The sequence below is a fragment of the Borostomias antarcticus genome (genome assembly GCF_949987555.1).
Source record: "Borostomias antarcticus genome assembly, chromosome: 2".
Classification (NCBI taxonomy): Eukaryota; Metazoa; Chordata; class Actinopteri; order Stomiiformes; family Stomiidae; genus Borostomias; species Borostomias antarcticus.
The window spans coordinates 28,180,415-28,207,459 of NC_140235.1; the positions used below are offsets into that span (position 1 = coordinate 28,180,415).

The 27,045-nt window shown below is 45.2% G+C and overlaps 1 protein-coding gene and 1 long non-coding RNA gene across 2 annotated transcripts in view; one reads left to right on the forward strand and one right to left on the reverse strand.

Annotated features, from left to right (window-relative positions):
• The window catches only part of drosha (drosha ribonuclease III), an 85,831-nt gene extending 77,210 nt beyond the window's left edge, over positions 1-8,621 (reverse strand). The window contains exons 1-6 of the mRNA XM_084454159.1: positions 8,513-8,621; positions 7,318-8,160; positions 7,153-7,221; positions 6,135-6,435; positions 3,703-3,877; positions 3,083-3,243 (exon numbers count right to left, since the gene is read on the reverse strand). Of these exons, the coding sequence (XP_084310285.1) occupies positions 3,083-3,243; positions 3,703-3,877; positions 6,135-6,435; positions 7,153-7,221; positions 7,318-8,153 (1,542 nt within the window). The 5' untranslated portion in view covers positions 8,154-8,160; positions 8,513-8,621. The remainder of the gene's footprint in view (positions 1-3,082; positions 3,244-3,702; positions 3,878-6,134; positions 6,436-7,152; positions 7,222-7,317; positions 8,161-8,512) is intronic.
• A 5,839-nt stretch (positions 8,622-14,460) lies between these two features.
• On the forward strand, positions 14,461-23,575 carry LOC311326294. The gene is made up of 2 exons (XR_014631047.1): positions 14,461-15,189; positions 23,340-23,575. It is a non-coding gene; the product is annotated as an uncharacterized lncRNA (long non-coding RNA).
• Positions 23,576-27,045: the final 3,470 nt, after the last annotated feature.

The window sequence follows — 27,045 nt, forward strand, 5'->3', positions numbered from 1 at the left end:
TGCCATGTTCAATCATAACACGTAGGTTACACACTTATCAACACAGCCTTCAACACTTTCTTTTTTTTTCAGACTAGATCAACTATAGTAATGCCAACTTCCTGTTGACATTTCAGTTTTCATATTTATCTGCAATAACACATTAGGGCTGTATGGTGATCTCGGGACTTGCCAAGCGAGATTCATATCTGTGCTACACTCCACTGATGTGCACCTCACTTTCTTCACTGCATGAGACAAGCTGGTACACAGGGATAAGATAAGATAAGATAAGATAAGATAAGATAAGATAAGATAAGATAAGATAAGATAAGATAAGATAAGATAAGATAAGATAAGATAAGATAAGATAAGATAAGATAAGATAAGATAAGATAAGAGAGGAGAGGAGAGGAGAGGAGAGGAGAGGAGAGGAGAGGAGAGGAGAGGAGAGGAGAGGAGAGGAGAGGAGAGGAGAGGAGAGGAGAGGAGAGGAGAGGAGAGGAGAGGAGAGGAGAGGAGAGGAGAGGAGATGCTTTAATAATCCCTGTCGGGGAAATTTGGCGTTTCAGCCGTGGATAAAGTACAGCAAAGTACCTGGGTGGGATGAGCCTGTGGCTGAAGGTGCTCCCCATGTGCCACAGCTCATCCTGAGAGGGGATGAGAGGGGTCGTCCAGAATGGACTTCAATCTGTCCCTCATCCCCCTCTCCAGCAGCGTGCCGGCGCCGTACGCAACGTGTGTTTGTTGTTGTTTTGCGAGGACGGCGGAATGCAGAGCTGTGGAGATTTTTCCGCCTTCTAAGTGCTAATCATATAAATTATAATAGATCTCTACGTGCATATATCCCCATACAGATCCATTACTGTATATGGTTAGCTGTGACAACGAGCACTAATATCTCAAGAGTGCACAGTCTATCCATGTTTTATATGGACCGGATATGATCGTAAATAACCTTAGAACGGGACGTATGACCAAAATACTCCTTTAACTTAATGCATGTGGGGAAATTATTCAAATGCAGTAAATTATGATTATACCGTTGACGGGAGCATTCACAATGCAGACATTTACTGATGACAATTGGCACCATTCAGGGCTACAAGGGTTTGTAATTAAACAATTGGCTTTAGAAAATGAATATATGCCAGGGATAGCCTACAATGCACTTAACAAATAACTAATAAGTTACACAATGCCGATGTGATGATCATCACGCTACACCATCAACAGCAATGACCAGCCTAACGACAGCCTGTCACCTCAGTCCTAATACTGTCATTTAAAGCGGTCAGTTACACAGAGGAAGCCTAATTATTGGCAAAGCAAGACTGCGTACTGCAAGTCGCTAGATTTTCCCACCACATTACGGTTTGAGGGCGGTGGCATGCGCTGAAGACGCACCGCGCGCGCTTTCTGCAGACTGCCCCAGGGCGCTGTTTACGCTGCGCTCGCAAACACTAGTACATCTGCCCCTTAGGCCGCAAGCTATGCTGTGAACGCGGATCTACGCAAGTATTTTGGTTCACTCTGAGCGTGCAGGGGTCGCTGCCTTGCGTCAGTGTCCCTATCGGTTTGTGTGTAAATAGCACTTGCGCTCGCGTAAAGTTAAAATTTTTGGCATGACACATGTTTCTACGCGAGGACGCGTCAACGTCACCTTGCATAGCTCGCGCTAGCGTAGCTTGCGTTGACTATGAATGGGCCCTTAGTCACTTGTTTAGAGGGGAGATGCACTTGTGAGTTCTGGTGAATAGTAGTGCACTCACTGACTACCTAAGTTAAATACTATTATTGTAAGTCGCTTTGGTAAAAGGTGTCTGCTAAATGACTCATGCTCTGTAAATGTAATGAGCCCATTAGGATGCATACCCAGAACCAGAACCAGAGTCAAAAGAGAAGGAGTAGGAGTGGAAGGAGTAGAGGTAGAAGTGGGAGAAGGAGAAGGGAAAGGAGGACGATGAGAAAGAGAAGGATGAGAAGGAGGAGAACGAAAAAGGCAAACATGGAGAATGATAGGGAGAATGAGAGAGAGGGGGGGGGAGAGGGAGGGGGAGAGGGAGAGAGAGAAAAGACAAAGAGAGAGAGAGAAGAGAAAGGGGGATAGAGAGAAAGAAAAGACGGAAAGAGAGAGAGAGGGAGAGAGAGAGAAAAGACAGAGAGAGAGAGAGGGAGATAGAGAGAAAGAATACGGAAAGAGGGAGAGAGAAAAGACAGAAAGAGAGAGAGGGGGAGAGGTAGAGAGAAAAGACAGAAGGAGAGAGAAGACAGAAAGAGAGAGAAAACAGAAAGAGAGAGCGAGAGAGAGAAGGAGAGAAGACGGAGAGAGAAAGAAAAGACAGAAAGAGAGAGTGAGCGAGAGAGAGAAGAGAGAGAGGGAGTTGGAGGAGGGAGAGAGGGAGATGGAGGAGGGAGAGAGGGAGATGGAGGAGGGTGAGAGGAAAATGGAGGAGAGAGGGAGATGGGGGAAAGAGAGAGAGGGAGGTGGAGGAGGGTGAGAGGGGGATGGAGAGAGAGAGGGAGATGGAGGAGAGAGAGAGGGAGATGGAGGAGAGAGAGCGGGAGATGGGGGAGAGAGAGAGGGAGATGGAGGAGTGAGAGAGAGGTGGAGGAGGGTGAGAGGGTGATGGAGGTGAGAGGGAGATGGAGGAGAGAGGGAGCGAGAGAGAGAAGAGAGAGAGGGAGATGGAGGAGGGAGAGAGGGAGATGGAGGAGGGAGAGAGAGGTGGAGGAGGGTGAGAGGGTGATGGAGGAGAGAGAGAGGGAGATGGAGGAGGGAGAGAGGGAGATGGAGGAGGGAGAAAGGGAGATGGGGGAGAGAGAGAGGGAGATGGGAGAGAGAGAGACGGAGATGGGAGAGAGAGAGGGAGATGGAGGAGAGAGAGAGGGAGATGGAGGAGGGAGAGAGGGAGATGGAGGAGGGAGAGAGGGGGATGGAGGAGGGAGAGAGGGAGATGGAGGAGAGAGAGAGAGATAGAGGAGGGTGAGAGGGAGATGGAGGAGGGAGAGAGGGAGATGGAGGAGGGAGAGAGGGAGATGGAGGAGGGTGAGAGGGGGATGGAGGAGGGAGAGAGGGAGACGGAGGAGGGCGCTAGCTGACCTGTCCGAGGTCGTTGTACCACAGCTCCTCGTGGAGCCGGTCGGGGTGGGCCTTCTTCCGCTTGATCTCGGCGATGACGTCGAAAACGTCCGAGTCGGCACTGCTGGAGCAGGTGCTGCCACCTCCGTCCGACTCGCAGTCCGACTCGCTGGAGCTGTCGCCTGGAACGGCAAGAGACACGCCCACAAAGCGCAGCTAGTCAGCGCCGGGCCGGTGAACTGACCCGAGAGCCCGTAGCAGAGACGGCATGTTACATGGATGGAAGGCAGAGGGCGGATGTGGTGATACTATTATCCACAGGCATAAGCGAGCGCGTCTGTTGTAAGAGACACTGTTGATTTCAATCCACACTGAGGTCTATATTGGTACAGTCTCAGAGCAAAGCCATGCAGATGGGTCATTCGCAGGGCTACGAGGCTCCTAAACCCAAATTCCTTCCAGGTCATTCCTTTGTAGTTTAATCTACATAACCGTACGTGGTTTTGTATTACTTTATGCCCAACGCAGCACACTGAGGGTAAGTAAAAGCCTGTGTGTGTGTGTGTGTGTGCGTTCACATACCACATCACAAAACATTGTCAATGAAAAAAATCGGCCAAACTCAGTTAGGGGTCAAATACCTTTGGTTTTCCTATCTGATATCAATACAGTACCCGGATCCTCATCTAGCTTGGTGGTGGGCGGCTCCCACTGGGGTCTGGCAGACTTGGCCCGGTCCTGTCTTCTGACCAGCTCTTCCTCGAAGCGCTCGTACAGGTCCCTCAGTTTACTGGTGCCGACCACGGTCGAGTCACCCTATGAAGAGGAGGTGTATACTCAATGTTTCCGCTGGTAAGGTTTTGTCGTGGCTCTGCTCCTTGCCGCCACACCATACATTTGATACCAAAAATAATCATACAAATTAGGCTATATACTGTATATTAAAGTCTTTATATTTTTTTTTTATAAATAGTTTTTATTTTTTTAATAAATTTCTAAATATTTCTGCCTAAATGCACTTTCACAACCATGATAATATCGTGCCCGCATTTTTATTTTCAACAACAGCTTGGGACGCGCGCTCCGTGAATGCTGCTTTCTGTGGTGAACTCAAAAGACTGCGCGTGAAGGGATGTTTTCTTCAGCGAGCCTATTACAAAATAATGTAGGCTAGCGTTTAACCAGTGTTTGAATTGGACCAAAATGTGCCGGTACCTAGCCTACTCCTCAATAGGGTACATAGCAGTTGAAAATATATTAATGTTTTCAATCAATAAGCGGACTCAAACAGCGTAGAGCTAGATAACGTTCCAGTAAGAAGTGCCGACAGCTCCTGCCCATCCCTGGCCTATTTGGCTGATGACAACTGGCAGATCCTAAATCCTACATTTTCCAGATGGACATCCGACAATATTTGAAGAGGAACAGAATGTAGAATGATGTTGAGAACAGTCAGGTAGGCTAGCCTATTGCTTCCCCTGGACCAGTAAACTCTGTTCGGGCAAGTGCCTCATGCAGTTGTCAGATCGGACAAGTAAAAATATAGTTGAAGTGTGATAAATATGTAACGTTATCTAAAAAATACTGCGAAGAAACACGACGTGGAGCTACACTTGCACCCAGTAGCCAAGCCTATGTTTGAGCCAAAGCGGAGCCTCCATCTATGTAGCCTACGCGCTGCTCTCTGTCAGTCAGAAAGCATAATTTGTCAATGAGACGGCTCACACCACAAGCGCGATACAACATGCGAAGCAGAGGCGCTGCCCTGACTGACTGATTGATTGATTGAGCGACCGTCTTTTTGACTGGCTGAAGCGAACATTTAACGATGCTAGCTTGCATTAATGTTCCTCCACCCACCTAAAAAGTGCCAGTCAAAGCAACAGCAAATGCAACGAAATATCAGTTAAGCATATTGTAGCCTAAACTAAACTATTATTTATGTAAGCTATGTAAAAATAAAAAAAAGGCAGTGATTGTGGTAGGAGAAGACAGGACCAGCACAGAGTGGAGGGACAGGTGAGAGAGGAGAGGATAGAGGTTGTTGAGAGGAGAGCAGGAGAAGAGAGAGGAGAAGGAAGGGGACAGGAGAGAGTGAAGATGAGAGATTAGAAAGACAGTCTGATGATTTAGACTGTATGAGCATGCAGTTAAGCATCAATGGGCATCAAACATTATTTTTTATTAAATAAAACATTCTATCCATTATCCTCACCCCATTACTCAAAATTAAAGAAAGCATATTTCATGTAAACATGCTGTTTTAGTACACTTTTCAGTATGTTTCACGATTTTGTTATTTTCATTCTTTAAAAGTCACCAGAATACAGGAAACTATGTCTTTGAAACTTTTTTTTTTTCCTGGGGGAGGACCCCCAGACCCCCCCTTTGGTATAGAAATCCTCCCTATGTTGGCGTTCTTGAGCTTGGCACCACCACACCAAGAGATCAACTGGGTATACTGTAGGCGTAAATATGTGACCGCCACTGGAGGTTTGGTCCTGATGTCTGCCAAGGTCATTTTTCAGTTTTTTACAGATGAAAGTGTAAATTGTAAGCTTTCAAATGATGCATGATTATATTTGAAGATGATATGCTTCTGTGAATGTTGGTACAGCTGAAGTCAATAAGCAGAGAAAAAGCACTTCAAAGATTCAGAGCTGTTCACACTTCTCACAGGACATGGATTCTGACGACAGAATATGACTATTTAGTGATCCTAAAACTGTCGTTTGTTATATTGAGTGGGTTCTTCACAACTTCAATTTTCATAATATGAAAAAAGGAAAACAGAAAAAAATAATATATATATTTTTTTATTTTGCACTCTGGCGCATTTTGAGGATTGCAGACATCAGGACCAAACCTCCAGTCGTGGTCACATATGGTTTGAAAATGCAGTTGGACCTAAATGTGCCGTTCAGAAGAGTGTTGGAAGTTCAGGGAAGCCTTTTTTTTTTTTTGAGGATACATTTGAATAAATCTTTTGAGGAAAAAGACTTAAATTAAAATGGCTATGATCCGAAATAAACCTGCTTTAATATTACACATCATGAGAAACTTTCCTCAGTACCGTTTGGTCCATGGGGTCGTTGGAGTAGTAGTTTTCGGCGTGGGTGCAGCGGATCCAGGCCGGTTTCAGCAGCTCCTCCTCCTCCCTCTCCTCCTCCCCCTTCTCCGTCGTCTCCTTGTCCCTGTCTCTCTCGCGCTCCCTGTCCCTCTCTCGGTCCCGCTCCCTCTCCGCGGACGGCTCCTCGGACTCGCGGGTCCTGGGGGAGGTGAAGGAGCGCTCCCGGCTCGGCCCCGGGGCCTCGGGCCTCTTCTCCCGCTCCTCCTCCCAGCGGCCGCGCTTCCTCTCTCGGCTGCCTGACCGACTGTGGGGAGGGAGACGCGCCAAATGGTAAATGGACTGCACTTATATCGCTTTTAACCAAAATTCATTCATTCATTCACCCATGCATTCATTCACCCATTCATTCATCGCTTTACATTCACCCACTCACATTCACACACACATACACACACCAATGGTGTGTACAGTAGGTGCTAGCCTGGTGCTAGCCTGCTCATTGGGAGCAATTTGGGGTTCAGCCTAGTTTATACTGTGTAAGACAATCCAGGGCTCATGGCTCACAGCTCCAGGAAATGCTAAAGAGAGGCAATCGAGTGAACGCAACTTGGGACAGATAGATAACGGTGAGGATAGCAATCATAGCAAGTCCCACAAGCAGATACACATGTTCAAAATGCATCCTTTATTCCTTCCCAATCCCTCCTTGACGCAGCCTAATCTCTGCCGGAAAAGAGGATATATGGCTTCTAAAACATACAGTGCATCATCACAAAAGGGGAATAAGTTAAACTGCTTTTAATGCATAGTATACAGCAGACAACGTGTCTCAGGCCTTCGTCAGCGTTTACATAATGCCTAATCTCTGCTCTAACATGATTGGATAGGTAAAAGCATGTCTTCCTCTACACAGCTGATACCTATCCTGTCATATCAGGTCTGTGATATTCCGAGGAATAGAGGAAGGAAGGATGCGTTGTTAGAGAATAATTAAGATCTAATCTTTTTTGAGTTCATGTACCTTCTGGGTCTCTTCCTGTGTCTGTCGGGGGACTTGGACCTCCGACCATCTCTGTGGCGATGCCTCTCCCTGAGAAAACACACACACGCAAATATACACACAGAGGGGTCAGTGCCCAGACATGTAAATGAGCATGCCATCGCACTCTTCCACAGACACGCCTACCTGCTGCGTTCTCTACTCCGGTGTCTGGGCGGGGTCCTGCCGTGTTCATAGTCCGACCGGTACCGCCCACCCTCGGGTCTGCCACGCCTATCCAGGCTCCTCCCCCGCTCCTTCCTCTCGGCGAGGAACTCGTTCTTGTGCCTGTCACTGTGGCCGCCGTAGCCATAGCCCTTCGGCCTGTGGTCGTCGTGGCGGCGCCCTCTCTCCGGGGACCTCCGCTGGCGGTCCATGGGCTTGTCGTCCTTGTACGGGCCGCCGTGCCTGAACCCGTGGTCAGGCTTGAAGGAGCTGGGACCCTGGGCGTAGCCCGGGCTGAAGCTGGGCGGAGGGAAGGGAGGGTGGGGGTAGCTCATGGAGTAAGGGGGGTGGTAGTTCATGGGCTGGGCGGGCATGGACGGGGGCATTGGCGGGTGAGGCAGGGGCGGAGGGGGAACCATGTAGCGGTAGGCGTTCTGTGCCGAAGCCTGGGAACCTAAGGGCCCGCCGGAGGAGCTGGGGAGAGGTGGGGGTGGGAAGTTCGGGGGTGGATCAGGGAAGCCCTGGTGAGTAGGGGCATTGGAGAAAGGAGGGCGCATGGGGCACTGGTTGAGGGGGGTAGAGGCCTGGGAGGGCGCTGGAGGGGGGTAAGGCATGAAGTCTGTGTGGCTGGGCATGTAGCCACTGTTCCCTGGGTAGCCAGAGCAGGGAGGGGTCTGGGGTTCGTAGTGGTACGGGGGAGGCATGGGAGGCTGGGGAGGGGGTGGCCTCAGGTTGGTGGGCCGGTAGTTTTGGGGGGACCCATGCTGACCAGGGGGGATTCGTCCCCTGGGACCGCCTCGACCCTGAGTGAAGGACATACTGCAGCTACAGACGAAACGGCATAGAGTCAAAGTTAGGATTCGTGCATACATAATATGCACATGTTGTGGCAAAGAAACGCTATTTCAAACCACCAGCAGCCTGCTACCTTGTTAAATTAATAGAATAGAATAGAACAGAATAGCATATTATTGTATAAGCTAGCTATGTGTTCTGACCCCAGTCGTGTATGCTCGTGCTAAGTACTTTTGCTTAAAGTGTAGCTAGCCTGGCTGGCTATTACTAGATCGCTAGCTAACTAAAAGGGCTAACTAACCAGGTCCACGCTAAATAGATACGTTAGCTAAAGAACAGGCCCACCTAGCACGCTAGCAAAGAAAAAACCGCACAACCTTACCCTTAACGAGATACAAGTCGAGCCTTAGACACCAAGCGAGTAGTATTTCAACTAGCTATGTATGCAAAGCGGAACCACTACACGTTTGATATCTGGCTGGCTACAAATATCGATCACCCATGGTATGCCACTAGCAAATTACCGCTATGCAGAGTACGTTCGTGTTTCTAGTCGGTACACTTAAAGTGATGTACACGAATGCACCAATCCGATTAATGGCAGTGTAGCATTGGCCAATGGAATGTCACAGCGATATGAGCGCAAGTGCAGTTTTGAGAACTGTCCCTCACGAAATAAAGGTACCTAGCACTTAACACCAACCTAGCACTAACACCACTGCGGATCCATCCTACTACACTCTGCAGATGCTTTTCTTTTCGTTGTTATTAATGATAACATTTCTGCTATTATTATTATTATTATTATTATTATTATTATTATTGCATGTATTACTGCATTAATTCCTAATGTCCAGTGTATCAACTGTTGTGATGTGATTAACTTTCAATTGTAGGAAAAAACAATTTAGCCTACATGAGAACATCAGACACCAACCTGGATGAATAGTGAATGCTTTCATAGTACAGAGAAACAGCTTGTGGAACACTTATGTAAAAAAAAGAAATAGAGTGGCCTGCCGGGGTTCGCAAGGTCCCGGGTTCGATCCCAGCTCCCGGCGTTAGCCGAAGTGTCCTTGAGCAAGACACTGCCCCAAAATCGCACGTGGGGCATGGTGGCATAGTACCTAGTACTGTCGCCTCACAGCAAGGTCTTTGAAGTGAGTGGACTGTGACATAGACTACATTTATGAGCTGGTCTGTTGTGAGTTGTGATCAGTTGTAGCCTTTAGACTATTATTAATTAATAGCCATTATTATTATTATTAACCTTTATTTATGCAGTTGTTTTTTTGTAGATGGATTGGAGGTGTTAGTTTGTCTCGTCTGATCATGTGTGTGCGTTTTGAAGTGGTTGGTCTGACTTGTTTGTGTGATTTGAAGTGGTCCGTCTGTCTGATGCCCGTCTGTTTGGTGTGTATCTACCAAAAGTTCAAACTTTTCCTGTCTGGTTTCTCACTTTCCCCAAAAAAATACTAAGCAGGAATTGTCTACATCTCTTTTAGAAAGTGAGATATAGGAAATGAGTCATGCTTACCACGAGGTACCGGTCTGTGGAATTTGATCTGTACCTATACACTCCAACCACAAGAGGCCAGCAGAAGCCCATAGACTGGGACAACTTACTGTAAGGTTCAGTCCTCCTCACTGGCTCAATTGACCAATGAGGTCTCCATGGATGTATGTTGTGTAATACACACTGAGTGTACTAAAGTACATAATGCATTGCAAGTCCTCCCATAACCCACCACTTGGGTGCTTGCCAGTTCATTTTTCCCACTGTCAAGTATATTTTGCTTTGTACATAAAAAAATCTATGCTTGGTCTCTCAGTAAACGTATAGTCTATTCCACCGAGGGGCCCATCTGCGTTCAAAATCCACAGAGTTCAGAGCTTGATGTGATTTTAGTAGCTATTTTGGTGCTTGTTGTAAATGTTCATAGTTTAGTATTGAAGTTAGGTGCATTACTGTGGGTACAGTTATCGTTATACAGATTTAGGTAGTTTGATCATGTTGGATAGATCAGAGATGGTTAGGTTATACACTATATTACCAAAAGTATTCACTCACCCATCCAAATAATTGAATTCAGGTGTTCCAATCACTTCCATGGTCACAGGTGTATAAAATCAAGCACCTATGCAGACTGCTTCTACAAACATTTGTGAAAGAATGGGTCGCTCTCAGGAGCTCAGTGAATTCCAGCGTGGTACTGTGATAGGATGCCACCTGTGCAACAAGTCCAGTTGTTAAATGTCCTCGCTAATATTCCACAGTCAACTGTCAGTGGTATTATAACAAAGTGGAACCGATTGGGAACGACAGCAACACAGCCACAAAGTGGTAGGCCGCGTAAAATGACAGAGCGGGGTCAGCGGATGCTGAGGCGCATAGTGCGCAGAGGTCGCCAACTTTCTGCAGGGTCAATCGCTCCAGACCTCCAAACTTCATATGGCCTTCAGATTAGCTCAAGAACAGTGCGTAGAGAGCTTCATGAAATGGGTTTCCATGGCCGAGCAGCTGCATCCAAGCCATACATTACCAAGTGCAATGCAAAGCGTCGGATGCAGTGGTGTAAAGCACACCGCCACTGGACTCTAGAGCAGTGGAGACGCGTTCTCTGGAGTGACGAATCACGCTTCTCCATCTGGCAATCTGATGGACGAGTCTGGGTTGGCCGGTTGCCAGGAGAACGGTACTTGTCTGACTGCATTGTGCCAAGTGTGAAGTTTGGTGGAGGGGGTATTATGGTGTGGGGTTGTTTTTCAGGAGCTGGGCTTGGCCCCTTACAGTATGTGTCCTATCGTGATGAAGCTAGTCCCGCCCTTAGGTGGGTTGTGTGTGGGGATCTGTTCTTAAACCGACTGCTGACTCTATTTCTGTGGCTGTTGTTCAAGTATGCGCTCTGAGGTTCTTGCTTTCAACGAAATTAGTATTCCTGAAAAGTACGGGCGAACAGAGTCTCCATTAAGCTCCCCATCGGGATTCGGAATTCCAAGCTCATTAGCCGAGCATGCACTTTAAGCAAAGCACTCTAGACAGAACGATTGTCTATTGGAATTAGAAGCAGGGTGAATTAAACCCAATGCTCAGAAGCGATCTCTATCACACAGAATCCTGCAGGGACATCATAACTGCATCTGCTTTGCGTTGCCACAATGCAAGCAAAAACAGACTTATGCACAGTTTTTGCTGAGGAGAGTAATTTGTGTGGGGTTCTGGATTTCCAGAATTGTAAGATAGTGACCAGTTTTTCACACAGTTTCAAAAAACATTTAACATATTCATATTAATTATGAAAAGGTCATGTTTTCACTCCATTATCACAAATGACCATGCATCATGGGGGGGGAACAACATGTTTACTATGCACTTTTTTTTTTCTACTGGTACAGTTTGGAGGATAAAATGAGTGGGTGGCATAGCATATGTCTCCCCTTCCAACTTGACCATGACCAGGGAGTCTCTCAGTGGCGGCCCCCAAGCTGTGGAACAGTCTGCCACTGCAAATTAGGTCTGCCCAGACCTTAGAGGTTTTCAAGTCACATTGGAAGACCCACTTGTTTTCATTAGCATTTGAGGCTTGTTAGGCCATACATCCCTAGTCGTGTTGTTTGTTTATTGTATTGAATTTTGACTCGCTCTTTATATTGTATTTTGTATTTGCCTGTTTTTATATTGTAAAGCACTTTGGTGCAACTTTGATTGTTAAATGTGCTATATAAATCAAGTTGACCTTGACCTCAATGTTTAGTTGATCAATCAGTGAACAAAAGCTCCTGTAGAATAATATTTGCTGGATGAAAATGTGTGGCTTGTTGCCATGATGTTTACTTGTTTCCAGTCATCCCTGCATCCAACCCCACTGAACAGCACAGTGCCCACTTAGACTGTCATGCATAGAGTGTGCTAAAGAAATCAATACACTTGAACTTGGGCATTTGCCCACGCACTTAGAGAAGCCAAGTAAATGTGGGCTGAGCGCTGGTCTTGTTAACCCGAGGATAACTAGTTGATGCTTTTGTGTCATAGGGCAGGACAATACTTGAAGATTCACAGAACATTCTAACTTGTTTATTTCAAATATCTTGCCAATTGTCTTCATCTGTTAAAGAGGAAAAAAACTGTACTGAAAAATAATATGTAGAAAGTAAATTCTCAACACAAATCCTGTTCTGTGGTGCGATGGTCCCGATCAGAACCGCCAATATCAATGTGCCTCCAGGCCCTAGAGAGGCACATTAAAATTATGTCTCCTACCTGCTATTCTCTTTGAAAATGCAGAAAGAAGCGCCCACCTTTGGTCTGCATGCATGAAGAAGCTTGGCCAGTGTTTGCCTTTGATTAGGAAAATCCTCATAGAAGCACTTATCTAGGTAAGTTTCAAAGTCATGGCGATAAATTAGCTTAGTTTAGCATGTTGGCAGACTGTCTCTCTGTTGTAAAACTGTAAGATAGGTACTCCGAAGATGATTTAGCATGTTCCCTTATACTCCCTTGTGCTCAGATGTCAGATTGATTTAGTATCTGTTCTGAGAAGCAGCTAATTGGGAGTTATGGGTTTGCGCTCCAGGTTCCAGGTACAAGACCACATATTCCTAAAGGCAGGATTCCCAGGGGGCTTGAAAATCCTTGGAAAAGCCGTTCTAAGGATATGAGACAAAGTGACTGGAAGTGCTTGAATGCTTGAAGTTTAATACTCTCTGCAAGAGAGGTCTTCAGAGTTATTGCCTATTATGTTTAATATTGCTGTGATTTAATTTGTTCAATCAATCAATCAAAGCTTTATTTGTATAGCGCATTTCAAACCCAGAGGCAACACAATGCGCTGTACAGAGAACAAGGGAGGTGGGCATACGACCCACCTCTACATATTCCAGAGGGAAGCAAAAACCAGTATCACCCGGGGGCCAGAAAAGTGAGCTGTAAAAATTGTTCCCTGACCCCTCTCAACAAGGCGATCAAGCAAGCTCCTAGGAGTATGTTTGTCTAACGGCTAAGAACATTTATAAAGCAATAAATTACATTAAATAACATTTTCCGAGTAAGAGAGGCTAAAAACATCATACTGTAGGAGAGACATTACACTGGTGTATGTCAGTGTGTGCGTGAAAGTGCCTGGGCCCAGATAGAGGCAGGGGTTGGGGTAGGGAGGGGGTAGGAAAAGGATACGGACCCGGGTTAGGGTGAGGGGAAGGGGATCTGAGCCCAGGACTGGTGTATGTCTATGTGTGTGTGAGTGTGCCTGGGTCCAGGTAGAGGCAGGGGTTGGGGTAGGGTGGGGGTAGGAAAAGGATACCGTCCCTGGTTAGGGTGAGGGGAAGGGGGACTGGGCCCAGGTCAGGTAAAGCCGGAAGTGGACTGGTGTATGTCTGTGTGTACGTGTGTGTGTGTGTGTGTGTGTGTGTGTGAACTAAATGCTACGACATCCACAGCAGACACAGTGGTATCTATCGGACTCAGGGTGGTCTGCTGGTGACAGTGAGGCATCCACTGGACCTGGTTAGAAGATAGGAGGGAGAGAGAGAGGCACTAGGGAGAGGGGAGGCAGAAAAGGGTTAGTAGCACACAGAGCCATAAAGGCAACACAGATATTAAAACAGGCAACCTGGAGCAAGCTCCTGGAGTATATTTGTCAACGCCTAAGAACATTTATAGAGCAATTTTTTTTTTTTTGAAAAGTTAAATTAAAATAAGTAAAATTAAAAGCTTTGTTGAAATGTTGAGCCTCCAAATAGCACACAGGAACTAAATAGCCTATGAAATGTGTTGGAAGGATGATTCATCCTTTATTTCATCAAAACATGTGTCAAGTCCTTGAACAATGATAGTCATACTTGGATAATGAAAGTAATTTAAAAGTTCTAAATAGATTATGGAAGTGATTTAAAAGTGCACCACTGGGGAGCTTCCAGTTTGGAGCAACCCATTAGGCAGCATAAACTACTAGCTCCCGATCAACACTCGATATAAACCCCCGAATTCGAATGTGTTGATATAGATAAATATGTCCCAAATTGAAATGGAAATGGGGAGAAAATCAAGAAGGCAAAGAAACACCAGGAACCTGACAAAACAAAGTGAATTGACCAACGACGAATGAGGAGAAATAGCAGACACGGAGGATGAAGAAGATGAACGCTGAACGATGAACTGGCCGGAGCAACTGATGAAATACGCGCGGATTTGAAAGATATCATCAAGGAAATTCAGGACTCTAAAACGGAACTGAAAACAGAGGAAATCAAAAAATAAATGAAGGAAGAACTCGAGGAATTTAAGAGGGGCATTAACCAAAAGCTCACAGAAACAACGACTGAGCTAGCAACACAAACCACGAGAATTGAGGGTGCTGAACAGAGAATTGTCGAGATAGAAAGCTGGAACATCGAAGCGGAAGACGCCCTTCAACAATCACTGAAACAGCAGAAAATACTGCAAGACAAGCTGACAGACCTAGAGGGAAGAAATCGACTGAACAACATCCGTATCTTTGGCCTGAAAGAGGGAATAGAGGGCAGCTCTGTCTGTCAATTCATTGAGCAACTTTTGAAACGCAGACCTACAAATACAACGGGCACACAGAGCTTTGGCGGCGAAACCGGACTCTGACAAACCTCCAAGGTCCATTGTGGTGAATATTCTTCAATACACAATCGAAGGATATGGTGTTGAAGGAAGCCTGGAAGAAAAATGTCCATTATCAAGACCGCGCATTGTTTTTCGACCACAACTATGCCACAGAAGTGATCCAGAAAAGAAAGCAATACATCGGCATTAAGAGGGTTTTGAAAGAGAGAGGCATCCATTTCCAGACACCCCTGGCGAGAATCAGAATCCACTGGGAGTCCGGTCCGCGGACGTATGAGAGCGCGCAAGAGGCTGCAAAAGAACTGAACAGGAGGGGACTTGAGACTGAAATAGGCCTACCGGGAAGAGATGCAACCAGTGCGGGGATGGACTACAGCGAGCATCGCAGTGGCAACGAGCTGGTCATTCAGGGGACACTGCTGTACGAACTAAACAGAAGCTGCAGGGATTTCAAAGGAAACAAGAAGGTAAATTTCCTGGAGAAAATGTGAGGTGGGCTAGCTGCTGCAGCTGTATGTAACAGCTACTGCTAGTACTACTCCGGACCGGCCAATTTCCATGCACCCACCGGCGAAGACCGTGCGTCTCTAGCCCACTCAGGGGCTGAATTGTGGGGTCCGTGGCATGGACAGTGGCGTGGTGGCGAGGTGGGTAAAAACGCAAAATTAGCAGCTCAAAAGTTAGAGTGCGTTGCCATACGTTTCAATGGGGAGCGCAGTTGCCGAACAAATCGTCATACAGCGAAAAACTATAAGTCACACAGCTTAGATACTTACATTGTACGAATCAGCACAGTTGCGTGAACATTTTGATAGATAATATGTGTGTGAGCGTTCAAAACAGTAGGAGTGCCAGCAGTTTACAAAATGTGTGAATATTTTCAAAGCAACTGCTGCCACCACTCTAAAAACATAGTTTCTGAACATTCCAAAAGCAGTTTCAAGGAGTTTCAATGGGACAAATAATTGTTTTAAAAGTTTCATTTCGAAAAAACTATAAAAATTATCAAAAATCTGAATAAATCCGTTAAAGAGCTAAACATCGTGGACATTTTAAAGTTTGAATGAAGTTTCTAGCACAAAGTATGCAGAAGTTATAAAGGAGACAAAAACTGGGGGGAATAATAATAAAGAAAGAAAGAAATAGTGGGAATATCACAAGTTGGGCTAGCTTGTTAGCTACAAGCTAGCCCACCTAATAATGATCAGAAATAGGTATGGCAATACAAGTGCATCTAGTGGGCTGCCTGAGGATGAATGGGCCTAACCCAGTTTAATGTTGATTGCACTCCTCAAGTTGGTTAATATATTTGATGGTCTTCTTAATTATTAGGACTAGGCTACTGATCGGTAGAGTAGGCGATTTTTTTCACTATAAGGTTGATGTGTAAGAGTTACCAGACCTTCTTAGAGAGGGGCCCTCATAGCAAATGGGATATTCCCCTCACCCCACGACCGCACTGTGGGAGGCGTGCACACGGACGTGCACCTACTTTTGGAAGTTCAATTGTTTGTTTTTTAAATTTTATGTTGCTCTATGTTCCTAGGGCTGTTACTGGTTGTCATGGTTATGGTTTTGATAATGTCTTTATGGTTTCAAGGGAAATATACACTTCCACAAAGAAAATGGCCGGGTTTCCCGAACGAGTTAAGATGCACTTCATTCCAAAGTACTTCTTAACTCCCATGCAAAGGGTTGCTTAAGAAAGGTTCCTTAAGAAGGTTCTTTATCGGGAAACCCGGCCAATATGAGTGATATCACACTAGTGTCAATAAATGTGAATGGGCTTAATAATCCGATCAAAAGAAAGAAGGAAATTCTGAAAATTAAGAAGGTTAAAGCCCAAGTTATTTTTTTTTACGCATTTGTCTCAGGACGAACATGAGAAATGAATGCTTAAAAGAAATTAGAAAAATACATTATTGTGAAAGGAAAATTAGAAGGTGAGATGGTTACATTAATGAACGTTTATGCCCCCCCGGAGAGTGACAAACTTTTTTAAAGTCCTTATTTACAGTTATAGCATCAGAATCAGATGGCATTGTAATGTGTGCAGGGGATTTTAATGTGACTCTGGATCATAAGATAGATACTACGAGTATAAGAAGACACAAGAGGCACCTGACTAAACTCATGACTGCACCCTTAAAGGAGCAGGGGATGGTTGATGTGTGGAGAGAATTTCATCCACTGGACAGGGACTACACACATTACTCCGCCACCCATAATACACATTCTAGGATTGACTACATATGAATAGCTGGGATCTATATAGAGTGAAGGACTGTAGAATTGGGGTGGCGGATATCTCAGACCATAATGCAATTCATGTCACTATACATCTGAACAGTAGACAGAAAAACATTACTTGGAGACTGAATGTAGGTATAATAAATAGCAAAGCCATAACCGAGCAAATTAAAATGGAAATAAAGAGATTTATTGATTAAAATGATTCAGAAGAAATGAGACCCACTATTCTATGGGACACTCTAAAGGCTGTCATACGGGGGAAATTAATAGTCATCACCTCACTGCACAAGAAACCTAAGCTGACTACTAATCTTAATTTGGCTGAAAAGTTAAAGAAATTGGAAACAAATTATCACGTTTTGGATGGAAAAACGTAAAAGCTTACTTTGTCCAGTATTCATGATTCAAAACATGTATTCACAAATGAAATATGTACTATTTTTAGCTGGCTAAATCGGGGCTAGCCCTATAAACGCCCACAAATGTCGGTGGCTAATTTATTCAAATTACCCATGTGGGAATTCACACAAAAAGAGTCAGGACAGTACACTCGGTTGTCTCGGTTAAAAAATATAGAAGCAAATCCAAAATTCATTAGACCTACTTGCAAACCTTTTTTAAGGTAAGAGAATATTTGTGCGATCCCTAGCATGTTTGCTGTGACTGAATTGTGATAGACCTGTCAGCTGTGCATTAGGTGTGAGTGTATGCATGTGCCGGGCGAGGGTGCTGTGTGGATTCAGGGCATTATTGCATGGTTGTATAGGCGTATATATATCTTTGGTGTTCAAGTTCAAATCCTTTATTTTGTAGCACTACTACTTTTTGCACTACAGTATATTTGTTTCACTGCACTTTACTAGTCCTGTCATGCACTCACTGTCCTGTCCTGTCCTTGCACTTGTCCATTGTTGTTTTGTTGTAAGCACCACAGTGTCGGAAAAAAATCCTATGTATGTAAAAGTACAATGGCAATCAACGTATTCTGATTCTGATTGTGTGTGCAAAGCATGTACTGTATAGCCTAGTTGATTGCCTTTGCTTGAATCCATGAAATCGTGTATGTTGTGTATTGAGACTTCAACATAAGAAACGAGACAGAGGAGTGCCAGCTCACCAGTGATGTCTTTCTTCCAGTCTCTGCCTCCTTATCCACCACTTTCTGAGTCTGAGCTGTTATCATAAGACAAGTCTTCTTCTTCTTCTTCTTCTTCTTGAGAGAGAGAGAGAGAGAGAAGGTCAAATAAAGATTTTCTCTTCTTTACCCCCCACACAAAGAGGGAGGTGTAGGTGTGGATGTCTCATTACTAATACACTGGTATACAATCCAATATTCAATATAGTGCTTATGGTAGTCCATCGTGACCGATGATGACTTCTGCTACTGGTTTGTAGGTTCTTTGGTGACTGTACAGTCCAATACGTGATGCACACTGTCTGCCACAGACAGGGCAAGTGAAGGCCTGACCCAATGGGGCAGGTGTAGTCTTGGCCGCCTTTCTCCTCTCTTTTTGCCAGATGGTGTTTTCTTCTGTTCTCCTCTGCCAGCTCTGCTCCTTTGTGACAGAGTCCACGCCAGGAGGAACTTCCATGGCAGCAGGCTGAATCTCACACTTTTTTAGGAGAGTCTTGAGCTGGTCTTTCAGCCTCTTCTTCTGGCCCCCTGCAGAGCGACGGCCTAGGTGGAGCTGGCCATACAGGATTTTGCGCGGGAGGCGGCTGGGTGGCATTCTGTTGACATGGCTGAGCCATCTGAGTTGGTGAAGCATGATGGTAGCCTCTATGCTCCTGCAGCTGGTTCGCTGAAGGACCACAGTGTGTGGAACACGATCCTGCCACGTCACCTGTAAGATGCGTTGGAGGCACCTTATGTGAAATGTCTCCAGCATCTTGAGATGGCGAGCATAGATTGTCCATGTCTCACAACCATATAGGAGGGTTGTGATGCAGATTGCCTTGTAGACTTGTGGACTGTGGAGGTGGAGGGTATTGTTGTTAAAGACTCTCTTCCTCAGTCGCCCAAAGGAGGATGAGGCCTGTTTGATTCGGTTTTGTATGTCCTGGTCGATGCTGCAGTCTTCTGAGAGGATGCTTCCAAGGTATTTGAAGTGTGGAACGTTGGTGAGTGGGGAGCCTGCCACGGTGAAAGTTGGAGGTCTCTGTGGGGGTTCTGATGACCATTGACAGAGGACTTCTGTCTTGGATATATTAACAGACAGTCCCATTCTGCTATATGCTTTTACAGCAGCTGCAATAGTGGCCTGCAGGGCTTCTGGTGTGTGCGCCACAAGGGCACAGTCGTCAGCATACTGGAGTTCCAGTATGTGTACAGACTGGAGCTTAGTTGTTGTTTGGAGCCTCCTGATGTTGAAGAGGCTCCCGTCCAGCCTGTAGTCCAGGGGCACCCCACTCTCCTCCTCCATTTCCTTGTGCAGAAGTGTTATTACACATAGGAGAAAAATGTTGAAGAGGACCGGGGCAAGAGTGCACCCTTGTCTCACACCAGTTGCTACTCCAAAGGGGGCAGATTCCAGTCCACCTGTCATGACCCTGGCCATCATCCCATCGTGAAACTGCCGCAGGATGTTCACGAACTTCGCCGGGCAGCCATTCCGCAGGAGGACTCTCCACAGGAGGTCTAGATGTACGGTGTCAAATGCCTTGGAGAGATCCACAAAGGCCACGAACAGGTCTTGTTTTTGTTCGCGACATTTTTCCTGCAGCTGTCTTGAGCAGAAGATCATGTCCACTGTGCTGCGGTTTTTCCTGAATCCACACTGGGATTCCGGTAGCAGGGCTTTAGTGATGTTGTTGATGAGCCTGTGGAGCATGATTTTTGCCAGGACTTTACCAGCAACAGAGAGGAGCGCTATACCTCGGCTGTTTCCACAGATGGATTTGTCTCCCTTGTTCTTGTATATGGTGACAATGTTTGCATCCCTCCATTGCTGGGGAATGCTTTCTTCCCGCCATACTAGGGAGATGAACTGGTGGATTGCTCTGGTACAGAGGTAGCCCCCCTGCTTCAGGATCTCAGCAGGGATGGAGTCAGGACCAGGAGATTTATTGTTTTTAAGTGACCTTATGGCAGCATGGACTTCGGAGAAGGAGGGTGGGAGGTCAAGACTCTGGATGGTGGGTAGGGTTGGGAGCTTCTCTAGAACCGAGATGTCAATTGCGGCAGGCTGGTTTAGCAGGGCCTCAAAATGTTCTCCCCATCTCTGGACAATCAATGTTGGATCCTTAATGAGGGAGGATTCATCAGCAGTTCTGAGGGGACAGACAGTATGGGTTCTTGGACCATGGATGGACTTTATTGCATCATAAAATTGTGCATATCATATCTGTCTGCATATGATTGTATTTCCTGCGCCTTGGATACCCACCACTGGTTTTGAAGTTGTCTCAGAGTACACTGCACCTTTCTCCTGTGTGCCTGCCAGTTAACGATTGCAGATAGCCAGTAGCAGGTACCTTCGCACTGAAGTTATTTAGAGTGACGGAGGGGAAGCACATGCTCCAACATCACTGCTTCGCTGTGAAGAGCTGTACTCCGATGGCAAGGAAAAAAATCCAAGACGACCGGCATCTTCTCACAGCTGCAGGAGGCTGCCGGAGCTCCAGTCTGTCGGAGGACCGCCTAAGGTGCGCCTGCCAGCACCTGCTCTTCTTTCAGGGTATGCTCCCCTAGCCTTTGTCTTCCTAGACTTACCCACAAGGCAGCAGGGCAGTGGTTGGTCACTGCCAGGGCGTATCCACTTTACGTGGAACTGCACAGTGAACCTCTGGGGACCACTGCTGCTCCGAGATCCCCTGCAGTTTAGCCTGGGACCGCGAAGTACCCAGTTACCGTGTGTGGCCACGAGGAGGCACTGCAGGGGTCTTGGCAATGGAGAGGCTATGTGCCGGCAGGAGGAGGCTTATGCGCTCTGCTCCTATTTTCACCCTCTCAGGAGGGCTAGCCGGCGGCAGTAGCTGAAAGCAGAAAGTAGCAAGCAGAAGCAGCATGCACTAACTTCAACTACAGCTACAGGCACCACTACTCCAGTACTACTGCACTGGCGCATCACATCACCCTGTGCATGGGAGCACACACACACTATAATATAGTGCATAAAGAAGAGCACACACGCATACACACACACACGACTCACGTGGGTTCAAAGTCCCTCCTGATAGCTTCTGGTATCTTGAGACTGCCTACAGAGGAGCAAGAAATAGATTTTTGGCACATCAAAACCTGACAGCATCACAACCGATCCTAAACACCCAGCAATGCCTCAGAAGCACACAGGTGTGTGTGTGTGAGTGTGCGTGTGTTTTGTAACCTCCCAGGGAGGGAAACAGGGTTGAAGCACAGAAACCAATGTCCACACGAATAGCTATTCCACGCCTCAGCGCTTTTATACTTGAAGTTCTCGTTGAAGGATAGACAGCCCATACTGTCCTCTTTGAGACACGCAGGAACTGGTCCACAATGGTTTTTTCTTTATTTTATTTTTCGTCTTTGACTCTGAGCGCAATGGCTTGCGCCGAATTCCGACTCCCGAATATCCCACTCCCCTTCACGTTAAGTTCGATCTGCGCTCTTCTTCTGACAAAATGAGTGTTTACAGTTTCTACCACTTGGCAAAGACCAGGGGCCTCATTTATAAAGCTTGCTTACGCACAAAATAATGCGTACGCCACTCCTGAGCAAACTTTGTGATTTATAAAAAACAAACTTGACCGGAGAATGTGCTCACCTCCAAGCACACTCTAACCCATGCATACGCACATTTCTGGCAAAATGAGAAACTGCGATCCTAATGGTAGAAAGGTGAAACCCGAGAAACGCTTTGAAATTGACACCATTGTGAACAATAAATATATCCGATATTGCAAAATAACCCCTCAAATATGTTGCACAGTCCAACCGGGGATCATAATCAACTGGATCTGTCAACGCTTAACAATTGATTCATTTATTCATTCTCATAAATAATTCTTGTATTTATTTTTTTTCATAAATGATTCCTTTATTTGTTTATTCTCATAAATAATCACGTGGACAGCGTAAGCTATGTGCTCAAAGCAATCACTATTGTTCAAATAGGCCTACTGTTGTGAATGACTTGTGAACAGCCTTCATATTTACACTGCTATGTGAATCCCAATTTTGGTAGAGCAACAATCACTCTAGTCATAGAGAAGGCCCTCTCACCGCGGGGAAAATGACAGTGCCAACATGGGACCTAGCCTTTCGCAACAAGAAATCGCTAAGTGTGCACTGTTGTGCATACTCAAGCAATGTGTAGGCTAATATATTATAAGGATAGCTTAATATGATTCACTGTAAGCTGTGTTACACTGAAATAGGCTGTGTTTGTTAGTGGTGTTTCATTGTCTCATTGTTTGACTCAGGAATCCACATTCATAGGGCGCCCATTATTATAAGCTATTTAGAAATCGGCATGCATATTTGATGAATTAAATAGGCTCAACTGATCCCGTGTTCGATCCCTCAGTCGGGCAGATAAGAGTGCTGTTAATTGTCTTAGCTGTTATGGATGTAATGTGTCATCGGCTGTTCTGTTTTCATGACATCCAGCATTGTCGGTAATAAGTGCCCTCACCTCTACATGACATCACTGTATCGTATCCTATTCATGGGTTTCAAATGTAGTCCTAGTCCTGCCATGTTGGGGACCAACACAGGTGTTTCAAATGAATTAATTAGTTCTACTGCATAGGATTCTATGCAGTAGAGCAATCAGATAAATTGAAACACCTTTGTTGGTCCCCAATATGGCAGGTCTAGGACTACATTTGAAACCCATGAATACCCAGAAATAAAGTCAAACAATCACGTGCGTGGTTCATATATTGTCAATGACAATCGCACGCACCTGTTCCATATAATCATGTCCGTGGGTGGGTATAAAATGGCATGCAATTCCAATGCGTAATGACGCACAATGGCTGCTTTATATGTAGACTACTGCTTTTGGATGATGTGGATGAAGGAATTCGAAGAGAGCGAGTCGCAGGGACCGGCAAGACCTACTGGCCAATGACGACGAGTGGCGCATGAGCCGCTTCCACATTTTTGCTGCCACGTTTGCCGTCATGTTAGATTTGGGCTGTATCGTTTTCTGTGAATGGGAGGCGTTTCACTGGCCATTTATAGGCATTTATGGGCGTTAAGAGGGTGGGACAAAACGCCGGCATCAACAATCAACCCATTGAAGCCAGGATAAGAAGCCGGGCAACCCAACAGCCATTGCCAGATCGTTGACCAACCAACGTAGTGGGTAGGCTACACGTCTCTAGCTCTCTGCCTTGTGTTTTTGACCCTTGCCTTACCCTTTTACCTTCGTCCTAGTTTGACCTCCCCACCACTGCCTGAACCAACGCCTGTCTGGATAGCCATTCTCCTGCCTGATCATCGCCTGTCTGACTGCCTTGTTCCTGCCAAGCCCTTGCCTGTCTGAGTACCTCTCTCCCGCCTGATCCTCGCCTGTCTGACTGCCTCGTCCCTGCCAAGCCCCCGCCTGTCTGAGAACCACTCTCCCGCCTGACCACCGCTACCAATAAACGTGCCTTTTTTGCTTTCTTTGATATCTGCCTTCGTGTCTGCTCTTGGGTCCGGCCCTCGACCCTAACAATGGCGAGCTATTGCTATAACATCCACAATAATTAACTACGAGAACACTTGGAATAGGAACCTACATATCCTAATAGTTTACAAGTAATAGGCCATTCATAAATATTCATTATTTATCCCTCCTCACATTTATTGTTTTTAGCCTGCATCTCTAGGTCAATGGATGGTACTGAGTCGGGGAATAGGGTACGTAAACATATATCACACCAAAAATGACTGCCGGGAAACGTAACTAGAAATGCCAAAAAATGATAATTTATTAACAAGGGGACTAACAAGGGACATTTAACAAACAAATAAACAAGGTAACAGGACACACAGAAAACAGGGGAAGACTGTATGTGCGGATGCCAAAGTAAAGAACGTAACAAAACACCCCACGCTAAACTGATCCTACCTGCTGCCCCTATACCAGACCTAAATACCGTAGCTACTGTCCCTAACAAATCCCCACCTAGCCCACTCCCAAAATACAAGGGTGGCACCGGCTCTAACATAACCTGGTGTCACTAGACATCAAACAAGCCTACATGGTGTAAATGTATGCTCATGAGCGTCTTACCTACCACTGTCTCCCCCTGCTACACCCACAGGGCAGACGGACAACGGGGCGATAATACAATAGGAGACTAGACTAGACAGCAAACAACTAACAATCAAACAAAGGAAAGGGGTGCCCCACCAACACGGGAGAACCGCAGGTTTAAATAACTGGTGGACCCAACGCCGATTGGCTGCAAACAATAGCTGGCATCGCTCGATTGGCTGGACGGGCTTGACGGTAGACAGGAGGGCGGGACCAGCTAACAGGCAGACCATCTCAACCTGTATGAGCGTGAGAGGAGAGACAGACAACGGAACAGCACACGCAACACAGAATACACAGGATGTAACAGTAGATAAAAAGGGATGAACCCCAGACAAAAACGTAATACTTCAACTGTACCAACTGTAGTTTTCACGAGGCAGCCTAAAACTTTTCTATTATGAGTTGTTTTTCAGCCACTTATCCCAACTCAAAAAATGAACCCATAATAATTCTGATCTTTGGATCCAGTCAGACATAATGGGTAAATGGGTAAAATGGGTATGTGTAATTTAAAGACCTTAAATTAATGAGACTATTTCCCCTTTTAAAGTAAAAGCTTGCTCCATCTAATAACATACTGAAGGTAGAAGCATCAGAGTGATATTGTGTGTGTGTGTGTGTGTGTGTGTGTGCGCGCGCGCGCGCGTGTGTGTGCTTTTTGTGTGCATATGCGTGTGTGCATGGAGGTGCAAAGTGATAGAAAAGGTTACAATATACAATAGCCTACAGTCTACAAAAATGTAGCCTACACAGCTGTCAACGCGGCATGCCCAAACAAAAATCTTAACACTGGACTCCACCTGTCATATTTAGCAGCATTAGTAAATACATGGAATGATATTAGCCTACTCGTTCAGTTAACGCTGTAAGGGCACACAGTTGGACCCAGCACATATGGGAATATTATTGGACCAACAGCACTCTCACTTTGTAGAATAATGAAAACCATTATTATAAGATAAATGATACAAATATTATAGTATTGCAATCCTATAATGCTATACAACTGCAGATTTGAAGTAAACACAATCACAAATCATGTCATGTCTTTCGCATGAATAGTCCGTAGCCTACTTAATACTGCTCTTCCGTGTTGGTAGATACTGTTCTTAGTTCCCACATGTGAGAACATTGGTGAATGTCAGAATCATCTTGGAAACGGTGTAAGTGGAGTTTAAAGCAATACATTGCGATATTTGGACCTTTACAAACATGTCTGGTGCTAATTCTCCAATTAGATTTACTAAAAGTAAGCTGAATCGTCCAAACAGTCTACTCAAAAAGATAATACATTGAATAAATTTTAAAACTCGCGCCCCCGGGACACAGCATTCAGTTGAAGTGCGCATGTGCAAGGTTGTGCTTAAACAACACAGTAGTAGCTAACTATTCCGGCGTCTATGGATATCATGCGTTTTTTTAGCTCAATGATATCATGGCGGAGGTTTGAAAACCGTGAAAACCTAAGCGAAACATCATGGAGGAAGCCAGAAAAAGTAAAAGACAATCTGATAACTTTACGACAGTACGACAGTGCACTTACTCGCAGAGCCCGTGGGGGTGCAGTTCCGAGAAAACCGGAGAAAATGCTATGTATTGCTTTAAGAGGAAATGCTTCCTAAGACATTTTCACTAACTTCGTTAGTGAATGAGGCTCAATGTGTTCAGAAACCTCCATTTTTACTGCTTTTTATAAAAAGATGGTCTTCCCACAAAGGCTCTAAGAAGCACATTAGCATTCTCTGAAACCAGTAATACTCTCAACTGTTGTTGTTGTTGTTAACATGTTCATGCATTCCGAATAATAAATACATTCTGTTTCCCCTCTATCATTCTGCTATGATTGTCCCATGCCTTACACTGAGCCTTTAATGCATCTGCCTGAAAATTATTACAGAGCGAGATTGGAGGAAGGATTATGATGATTATCTGAAATGAAGCATAACTGGAAATAGGGACGGTTTGAGCTGCTATATTAGGGTGGGCTGGGAAGTAGATCTGTCTGTCTGTCTGTCTGTCTGTCTGTCTGTCTGTCTACCTATATATCTATCTATCTATCCAAAACATCAGTCTCCCTTGGCAAAAATTCTAGCAAATTAATCCATGTCTAACGTATCATGGTGCTACAGTATGATAGGATGTTAGTTAGCCTCTGATGTGCTAGCAGCAGCTTCAATAAAGGCAGAAGCAACACTATTAAATAATAATAATAATAATAATTATTATTATTATTATTAACTTTATTTGTATAACATCTTTCATACAAATAATTGCAGCTAATAATACTTTGCACAGCAAGTGTAAGTCGCTTTTGGTTAAAATAAATAAATGGAATCGAATGTATAGGTCAAACTATGAGTTTTAACTAGAAGCATGAACTGAGGCCTGGGTTACATGATGTGATACATTTGTTTGAAGGGACCAGACAAATTTCTGAAATGTAACAGAAATTGCCTGATGTAGATTTGTGGATAGAGGGAAACAGCGCCAGATTGGTGATAGTGTTGTAAGTTGGAAACCAGCAGGTCCCAGGTTAGAAAGCTTTTCTTTCCACTTACCCTAACCATGACCAGTTAGAGTCGCATGCCTAACCTTAACCCTAACTTTAACCACTTGGTGTTTCAGGCCTAAACTTAACCGTAAGTGTGGAAATAGGTGACAGATTTATTTTACAAATGCAAAGAAATAATTGAGAAATGTCATAGTATAGCAAACCAATGTATTGCACTGAATAAGCTATTAAGAATTGCATCCCATATAGGGACACCTTTAAGATTAGGAATGTCAGAAGTTTATTTCCAAAACACTACAAGTTGCTTACTTACAGTATCTGTG